The sequence below is a fragment of the Drosophila grimshawi genome, unplaced genomic scaffold (assembly GCF_018153295.1).
Source record: "Drosophila grimshawi isolate 15287-2541.00 unplaced genomic scaffold, ASM1815329v1 contig_1367, whole genome shotgun sequence".
Taxonomy (NCBI): Eukaryota; Metazoa; Arthropoda; class Insecta; order Diptera; family Drosophilidae; genus Drosophila; species Drosophila grimshawi.
Window position 1 is genome coordinate 6462257 of NW_025062889.1, and position 10208 is coordinate 6472464.

The following is a 10208-nucleotide window of genomic DNA, read 5'->3' on the forward strand; positions in this document are numbered from 1 at the left end:
GAGACGAGCAGCAGCACAAGCGGCAGCATTGTCAGCATCAAAGAAGTGAGGCAGCTGCTCTTGGCTTTGCCCACTGAGAGAGCTCAAAAATGAGGGCTGGCAGTGCTGTGAGTGAGCGCGCAGCCGGTTGGGCGCTGCCAACGCGTGCGATGCTTCAAATTTATAATTTAATTGCAAAATTGCTTGCCTTATAAAGCATATTCATGTCTTTTAAATATTATACATGCATTGTTTAATTTTATTTTGTAGCTTAATACTTGAAAATAGAGATTTTTAAGTTAATTGGGTGATTTTCACTGCTGACACACTTTTGTCTCGGACACGTTGGCAGCACCGCTTTTGCCTGCAGTATCATATGCTTGTGTGTTTGTGTATTACTCATGCGCTGAGCCCTTGAGTGTGCCATATGAGTATGAGTGTGTGTCAGTGTTGTTGGCTCTTTCGTCTCTTTCATGCGCTCTTGTTGCATTGGCAGCAGTCGCTTGTTTTTCGCTCACTCAATAGCACGGCCATAGCGCGTTGTGGCGTACTTATTATTTTTTGCGCGAAGAGAAGAAGCAGCACCAGCAGCAGCACCAGTTTCAGTGCAGAAGTTTTGTTGACGCCGAAAAGAAAAAGAAAAAAAAAGAAACTGAAAACTAGGCGTGACGACACAAACTGTGCAAAGTGAAAAAAGCAAACTAAAAACTATTAAAGAGAAGAACAACAAAAACAAATGAATAGTCCTCGCACAAACGGCGCCATCTCAGCGCTGCCGAGCACATTGGCACAGTTGGCGTTGCGCGACAAGCAGCAGGCGGCGACAGCATCATCCATAGCGACAGCGACAACCGCATCCAATGGAAGTGATTCAACCGCAGTAGGAGCAGCGAACGCGACGACGACGACGACGACGTCGCAGCGTCCACAGACGCAGCCGCCCAGTGTGCCAAAACTGCAGTTAGCCGACTCGGCCAGTGTGACCAGCTCAAATGGTGACTCGAACAAGTTAACCCACGATTTGCAGGAAAAGGAAGCCCAGCAGCAGCAAAAGCCACAGAAACCACCGTTGCCCGTGCGACAGAAACCAATGGAAATTGCCGGCTATGTGGGATTCGCCAATTTGCCCAATCAGGTGTACCGCAAGGCCGTCAAGCGTGGCTTTGAGTTCTCCCTGATGGTGGTGGGTGGCAGTGGTTTGGGCAAATCAACGCTGATCAATTCCATGTTCTTGTCGGACATCTACAATGCCGAACAGTATCCGGGACCATCGTTGCGGAAGAAGAAGACAGTCGCCGTTGAGGCCACCAAGGTGATGCTCAAGGAGAACGGCGTTAATCTAACGCTAACTGTTGTGGACACACCCGGATTCGGTGATGCTGTGGACAACAGCAATTGCTGGGTGCCCATTCTGGAGTATGTGGACAGCAAATATGAGGAGTATTTGACGGCGGAGTCGCGTGTCTATCGCAAGAGCATCTCGGATAATCGGGTGCACTGCTGTTTGTATTTCATAGCGCCATCGGGTCACGGTCTGTTGCCATTGGACATTGCGTGCATGCAGAGCTTGTCGGATAAGGTGAATCTGGTGCCGGTGATTGCGAAGGCCGACACCATGACACCGGACGAGGTGCATCTGTTCAAGAAACAGATTCTGAATGAGATTGCTCAGCATAAGATTAAGATTTATGATTTTCCCGCCACACTCGAGGATGCCGCCGAGGAGTCCAAGGCCACACAGAATCTTCGCAGTCGAGTGCCATTTGCTGTCGTTGGCGCCAACACCATCATCGAGCTGGATGGCAAGAAGGTGCGTGGACGTCGTTATCCTTGGGGCATTGTCGAGGTGGAGAATTTGACGCATTGCGATTTTATTGCATTGAGGAATATGGTAATACGCACCCATCTACAGGATCTGAAGGATGTGACGAACAATGTCCACTATGAGAACTATCGATGTCGCAAGCTATCCGAATTGGGACTGGTCGATGGCAAGGCGCGACTCTCCAACAAGAATCCGCTAACCCAAATGGAGGAGGAGAAGCGCGAGCATGAGCAGAAGATGAAGAAAATGGAGGCCGAAATGGAGCAGGTGTTCGACATGAAGGTCAAGGAGAAGATGCAAAAGCTGAAGGACTCCGAACTGGAGATGGCCCGTCGTCACGAGGAGCGCAAAAAGGCATTGGAACTCCAGATCCATGAGCTCGATGAGAAGCGGCGCGAATTTGAGCGGGAGAAAAAGGAATGGGAGGATGTGAATCATGTGACGCTCGAGGAGCTCAAGCGACGCAGTCTTGGCGGCAATAGTAGCACCGACAATGTCGATGGCAAGAAGGAGAAGAAGAAGAAAGGTCTGTTCTAAGTCAGTTCGTAATTCCAGCGTAATTCCTCTCTCCTACTTAAACAACAACAACAACAAACAAAAAACAAAAAAACAAAAATTAACAAACGCAAAAAAAAAAAACAAAAACAAAAAACTTTACATGCTAAAAATCTCGAGAACAAAATAAAATACCATAACGAATTATAAATATAGCGGTACATACCATACTATAAATTACATTTATATATATATATATATACCTATATATATATAGATACCAACATTTATAAGGCAAATGTATGTTTGTAATTTGGCCTCTGCTGTTTCTACAATTTCTATGCTCAATCCAAAAGATTTTTAATTAACTTTCGGATTTGCAATAATACACAGCTTAGAAAACTTAATCGGGCCTCATTCAGATACATAAATTGTTTATGATATTCCAGTCTTGGAACACACTCACACACACACACACACACACACACACACACACACACACTCGGCTTTCGCTCAGCAATCGCGCATTTGTTTTTTTTTAAGATGCATACACATATTTAACAGTTATTATTATTGCAGTATTTTAACAAAATATATAAGGAAGCGCATCAAAAAATATACAATTAACATAAATAATAAAATATAATGAAAATATAAACTTGACGTAACATTTTTGACTAGCCTAAATGAATTGAAACGAAACCTAAATTGTATTTACAAAATACTTAAATATCGCTTAATGCAAAAACACAAAAAAAGAAAAACAAAAACAAAAACAAAAAACAAAAAACAAAAACAAAAATATATCCTAAGAAACGAAATAACGAATGAATTAATATCATCATCTATTATCGTACGTATCTTGTATAATGTGTGTATTGTATTTACTTATTATACATCAAAGTCATAACAACACAAAGCAACAAAAAACATAAAACATCCAGCAGCAACAAAAACAAAAAACAAAATATACTCTTGCATTTTACAAAATAAAGTCTTCTTTTTAGTTTAACTACATAAAAAAAAAACCAACGCCATTTGTTGTGTGTTTTGTTGTGTTTATTCAACTGCAAGTAACAATTACAGGGTGTCTTTATTGTGTGGAGCACGGCACGCGTTGCTGCATACACTGGAATTAGCACCGTGACGCTGCGTTTCGAAATGCCGCTCAATGCTGCACTCGTCCGTCCGGTAATCGTCAAATGCTGACTAATTTCTTAGGTATACAATATTTCCATTTTTGTTTTTATGTCGATTTCAAAAAGCAACAACAATCAACAAAAACATTCACTGCAAAGTTGCATGACGCAGCTTGGGAATGGGAATACAATCGAGTGAAGTAATTTCTTAAAAATGCGGCTTTGAATTTTTGAATACGTAATACGCCTAATAGAACCTTATCTTTGACTCACACTATTCCACAGTAAGTATATAATATATTGTAAATGATATCGTTCAAGTGTTTTTATAGTGGGTCTGTTGATATCGCAAGAATTTTAATAGAATCATTAAAATGCACTTGCACATGTGGATTAAATATAATCCGGAATTGGCATTGATTTACAGAGAATTTATTAAAATTATAATTATGTTGCGGCTTTTTGTTGGAGCTCACTGTAAATGAATGCAAATTTTGCAATTATTTATTTTTTTTTCAGATTAAATTATTAGTTGAACGTTCTCAAGTTTATATTGTGGCAAAGTTCACTGTTTTCGCCATATGCATATGCAATTTCATACCGTTGGCTGCCACACCCTATATGCTATATGGCAGCCCCCAGAGGGGCCCCCACTTGAAATTGCTTTCTAAATGCCCGGCTCTGTGGGGCATAGCGGAGCCCCCGAAACGTATGGGTATTTAATTTATGCATAAAATTTAATCCATAACCCAATTGAAAGGCACTCAATTAATGCCGTATGAAGCATATGTATATAAAAAGAAAAGCCAACCACCGCCACCAGTGAAAGAAAGACACAGAAACATGGAGCGAGAGTGCGGCCGACCAGTCGAGTGTAGAGTATGGAGTGGCAAGGAGTTGCCGGGGGAGGCACATATGTATATGTTCATGTATGTCTAAGCATATGTGAATGTGTGTGCGCGTGTGTGCGTGCGTGTGTGTGTGTGTGTATGTAAGTCAACAACGTTGACGCAGCACTTAAACACCAATTGCTAGCGATCAATGAACGCAAGCAGCAAAACCAGCAAAAGCAAAAAGCAGCAACAACAACTGGAGTTTGAGTTTTTGTTGTTTTTTTCATTACTTGCGCTGTGTTGTTTTTAGGACGATGACTCAAATAATACAGAGCAAGATATAAGCACACATACACACACACACACGCGCACATATATTGCAAGGAAAGAGAGTGAGATGGTGTGCGTGTGCTTGTTAAGCTTATCAGCTGAAATAAGAGAGAGTGAGAGAGAGAGAGAGCGCAGTTCAAAGAAGTTTGTTTTGACTTTGCTGATTTGCAAGACACATGTGTCGCCCACATGCGACTGGACACCCTGTAGAGCCTATGGAGCGTTGCCTCTTGAGCTACATTCTTGCACGTCAAATTGTGCAGAACGACAACTGAAATCAAAAACAAATGTTGACCGTTCTTCTTCTAATAAGCCGGCAACCGCAACACACACACGTAACACACGCACTCTCGCCAATACATATGTATGCAGAGTCGGAGCAAGAGCGTGAACAAGAGCGAGAGCGAGAGTAAAATGGCAGCGACGCGTACGCTCACCCACACGATCGGCAGCAGCGCTTGACATATTTACGTGACGGCGCGAACCGAAAGAGCAGCCAATTGACCAAAAACTGAGCGAACGCGTCGCTGTCAACGTTAAGAGTGACAGCGACAGCGACTGTGACTGCAACTGCGACTGCGACTGCGACAGCGACTGTGATGCTACGCATGCGCGTCGTTTTATTTGAAATTTCCGTTTAAAATTTCTTTGGCTCCAGTGTTGTTTGTCCCCCACTCTCGCTGTCTCGCTCTCCCTCTCTCGCTCTCCCTCTCTCTAGTTGACATTTGACTTCTTGCCATGATGCGGCAACGGGAAGTGATTTTTATAGGTTTTGTTTGTTTGCTTGTTTTGGCTCATGGCTCGTTTGCATTGCTGGTTGCATTTGGTCGTCAATGTCAGCAGATAAGGGCACACTTGGCATATTGGATACATACATAAATATTAATATGTGTTTGTTTGTTTGCTTTGCTTTGCTTGTTTGTTGTGCGCACATTAAATGATTTCTCATATTTTCCCATTTTGTTTTTGTTTACAAACATAGAAATTGGATCGTGTGTGGAGGTTTTATCAGCTAGTTTTATGTAACACTTGTGGGAATCACACACACATTGATAAAATCGCACTTCGATCGTAAATTATCTCGCCGAGTCCAAGTAAATAGGCACTTGTTAAAGCTGACACATTTCTCAAGGGGGGCAAGGGAAAACTATTTGCATTGCATTTAGCGACTCGAAAATAAACAAGTCGATAATTGATGTGCTCCATTGTAAAGGCGCTTCGTACTCAACTGAGTGGTGTGCATGGGAGTGTGTGTGTGCCTGTGTGTGTGTGTGTGTGTGGTCAAAAATTTCGTAAGCGATCCTCACAGCGGACACGGAAGTTTTGGGCTCTACTTCCGTTTTGGTTTTTTTTTTGCCTTCTCTTTTCGCCACAACATTGGAACAATAGATTCGGTATTTTAGTCCCATAGCGGAATATTCTTCGTTCCCTTGCAACTCAACTCTGTTTTGGTCCTGCTCTGATTTCCGCTGCTCGCGTGCACAACATCCGCTCTCGTTCAGCGCACTAGAAAGAACGATAAACAAATATCTTTACCGTTTTGCCCTTTTGCGATTATTTCGCATTTCTCATTTCGTATTTCTCGTTTCGCTATTGTGTTGTGCATTTACAGTTAGGATCGATGCCATTGTCCCTTTCCACACACAGCCCCGCTATGGGAATGAAGCCATTAACAGGTGAACAATCCGCTGCTCATCTCGTTTGTAGGTGTTATAATTATCAGCTATTCATTTGTGTTGATTTTGAGTGGCTGCGATGATGAGGATTGAGTTTGAATTTGGGAAATTGGAACTTAGATGGATGAACTTTTCCTATCTTGATTATTTGTATCGTCTTCCAAATAATAAACTATATACCCAACTTAGGGAACTAAGTTTAAGTACTGCTAGTTGGAAAAATATTGTAGTTAGAATAATATTAAATAAAAGAAAAATATAAACTTCCGTTTTAGAAGTATACTTTCTGAATAATAAGGTAAGTTACCCTTAGCGCTAAAAGTATATCTATTTTCAAAAATTCATTGCGGTTTTTTCAGAGTTTTATGGAAGAAATATGCTTTCTCTTAACTGAAAATGTGAACACCCTCAATTTTAAGATAATTCTGACATTCATACAGCTTAGGCAGGCCGGACTGCAAAATATTCCCACCAAAATTGTATAGCATTTACAGATTTTAAAATATAATATCAGTTTTTATTGAATATTGACTTTTCTATTTAAAGATTTGATCTTTTATGCAGACCTGTCTGCATTGAGTTTCTGGTAGGTATAACATAAGGGCTCAAGTAATTTGCTTTGAGAGTGAAAAAATTCGCCAATCTGTCAGAACGGTTGACATATGTTTTAAGTACAATAACCGCAGTATTGTGGCGTTTATGTCCGATAAATGGAATCAGAACAATGGGAGCTTAAAGTTACTGAATGGCCTTCTTACATACCACAATTTCCATAATTAAGCAACAGTTGTGTATGTGTCCGGCGACAGATTTGCGGTTAACGCAAAAATGACCCTGAGAACAGATTCTTCGATTCCCATTTTATTGACAGTTCATAACAGTTTGGGGCCTAAGCAAAGTACTTCAAATTTGGGTCACCTCGTAATTGGCCAGATTGGAAACGAGGGGATAAGGGGGAAGGGGTGCAGCCAGCGGGGACTGCTGAAGCATCTCTTAAAGTGACTTAAAAGTAGGTTATGCTGCGGCTGCCTGTGACTCGTTGCTGCTCGGCTTGCCAGCCTTTTGTGTGGCACATAGCAGCATATCTTGGCACAAGCCACCCTTTCATTACAATTCCGTTTTTTTTTTCTTTCTACTCTTCTTGAATTTTTTTTTTGTGAATGCCCCTGCATGCCGAGTGGTGCTCGTGATGATGATGATGACGATGATGCTGAGGATGAGCAGAAGTCGAGCCCCCCCATCCCCCAGCTTCCAGCCTCCGTGCCCAATTCAGTTGCAGGGCAGCCTATTCATTCAGTGCGACTCATAATTGATGTTCAAATTGCTGTTGAATGATGCGTTGCTGTCGAGGAAGCACTTGTCACAGTTTTGTGCCCATTGCTTGTTGTTGGTTGCCATCCAATGAGGGTCATGCATCCAGTCAATGTGTACACGTATTTGATTTGTGACAATTTCGGATGCCCTGTAGGGGCCGCCCTGTCGTGGAGGCTCGATTGGTGAATATTGATAAAAAGCCTCCGCACTTAGCAGATAATACAATTCAATTATATTATATTATATTATATTATATTATAGTAAACGACAAATATTTATATATTATTTGGCCATTAAAAGGGTTTCATTTATAGTTATTTCATTCATTCATTCAATTAAATATATGCTTAATTTACTTAATTCCTATTTATTCTTGCAACGCTTCAAGAGTCATTCTTATTTAAGTAAACTTGTATTATGCTTAACACTTATCTATTTATTGGGTATCTTTCAGTTGTTTACTCTCCACTATAAAATTGTTGTCCTCATCAGCGTTGCTCGCGCTTCAGTTATTATATTTGTGGCACATGTTTGTTGTTTTTGTTTGGTTTAGCGACATCAAATTGATTAAATTCGTTTAAATTAGAAAAGCGAAAGCTGCAACAGAACTATGAGAATTGTAGTTGGAGTCTACAGAGCGAAGAATTTCGCGCTCTTATTTTATTTATCTATTTTTTTTTGTGTATCTACGCGTGCCACACGTGCCAGGAAATCATGCTCAAAGATAGAAGACAGAAAAATACGTTAGAGCAACTAATTTTCAGGCTCGACAATGCAGACAACAAAAGGACAACTGACAGGATCCCCTCTTTTTCTCTCCCTCGCTCTTTCCATGCTCGTGGAGAGCAGGACCCTCATTGAGCCTGATTGCAATGAACTCATTGAGCATGCGCTAGACTAGGGGGTTGCAGTTGTAGACATCTTGAGTCCTGGCTCAGCATCAGCCGTTAGGGCCACTCGTCCTGTGTTCTGTAATTATTATCAGTGATCCTGAAATGAACGTTACTTTGAGACCGGTGTTTTTAGCCTGGCACGCGTCAATGTCTTTTCTTGGTTTCGTTTCGTTTTCTTTTTATTAGAGTCGCAGCTGCAGCTCAAATCAATATGACGAATCTCATTTGAAAGAGAAAAATTACAAATTGAACGTGATTGACACTGAATTCGTAAATGTTTGGGATTACTCTTGCATAAATCCATAAAAAAAAACTGAGCTGTAAGCAGTGGATATTTGAGCATGGTTTCAACTCTAATTTAAAACTGAAACTAAATTAATAATATAGCTAAATTTAGCTAGATCAACTCGGCTGCAGATACTGATCAAGCATATGTATATATACTTCATGGGTCGGAGTTGCTTCCATCTGCGAGCAATATACTTTTGCACAAATTATTTTACGAGTATAAATATTACTTGTCTGCCTTTTATATTTAATGTCTGCCTTTTATTTACTACAAAGACTTTTCATATCTATATTTAACCTTAAAGCAAATTTGCATTTAAGACTTGTTTGCACTGAAAACTGTAGATGTTGCTAGACTGTCGAGTTATTGATTTTGAAGTCAACTTCTGCATTAGGGTCAAACTCTACTTAATTTGGGTGGCAGACATAGGCGTGAAATGTCTCAACTGCATTTTGGCCAGACATTTCGTCGGAAACCAGCTAGCTCTCTAACCATTTTCATGGTTGCCGTCAAATTATCTATTCCGGGGTTTTTGGGCTTTGGTCGAGCGCACAGCGTGTGCTGGTCGCGATTGCAAACCGACAAGCGGCGACCACAGCAAGTGCCTGACAAGCTAGAGAAGGACAGACTGTGAGATGTGTATATGAAGAGAGAGAGAGAGAGAGAGAGAGAGAGAGAGAAAGGGAGTTGGAAACATGGCTAGGACTTTGAGCCACACTCATAAACACATTATGCATGCCACCTTGGGGGTACAGAGTACTTACATACATACATCTAAGGTCTAAGGTTTTTAAAACCTTAACGAAATTCGTATTTTGTGAATGCAAAAAGTCTATAAAACCATAACGCGTTTTCTAGGAACCAGCTCTCAGGTAAAATGTCCTCTTCTGACAATCCAGTCAGTTTTGTTGTGTTTTGCATCTTTTTAGGGGTATTTTGTAGCTGGCTCATAAAGCGATTATGATTAAAATTAAAACGCGCCTTTTGTCAACGAGCGCCTTGAGATATTTTTAAAACTATTCGAATCGCTCTAATTACACTTACTTATGTTTGTCTGGATGTGTGCATGTATCTGTGTGTGTAGTTTATGATTTGCTATAAATGTGTTCAAGGCAAACCAAATGAAATTCAAGTCAACACAACTCGGGTCTCTGCGATTCGTCGTTGACCGTTCTGCATAAATAAACCATTAATTTAACATATCGCTGAGGCGCAACGAAAGCAAAGGAATACAGACAATGACTGTGGAGTTGAACTACTCAGGTTAGGGTCCTGGGATCGCATGGCATGGTTCGTGGCCAGGTGTGCGCCAAGACTCAAGACTCGAGACTCGTGCAACTTTGAATCGTGCAACATACGCACGCAACGCATGGAACGCGTTCAAAAACTCAAAAAATACTTTCCGTTCCCCTCCACTCCCGTCTCGACCTCAAAC

General features: G+C 41.1%; 1 protein-coding gene across 1 annotated transcript; it reads left to right on the forward strand.

Moving 5' to 3' along the window:
* Positions 1-481: 481 nt before the first annotated feature.
* On the forward strand, positions 482-2450 carry LOC6561290 (protein peanut). Its single transcript, XM_001985889.3, has one exon. It carries the CDS (start codon positions 716-718, stop codon positions 2339-2341), a length of 1626 nt encoding a protein of 541 aa, XP_001985925.1. The 5' UTR covers positions 482-715; the 3' UTR covers positions 2342-2450.
* Positions 2451-10208: the final 7758 nt, after the last annotated feature.

Coding starts and splice junctions, on each gene's coding strand:
- LOC6561290 (XM_001985889.3), top strand. CDS start 716: ATGAATAGTCCTCGCACAAACGGCGCCATCTCAGCGCTGCCGAGCACA.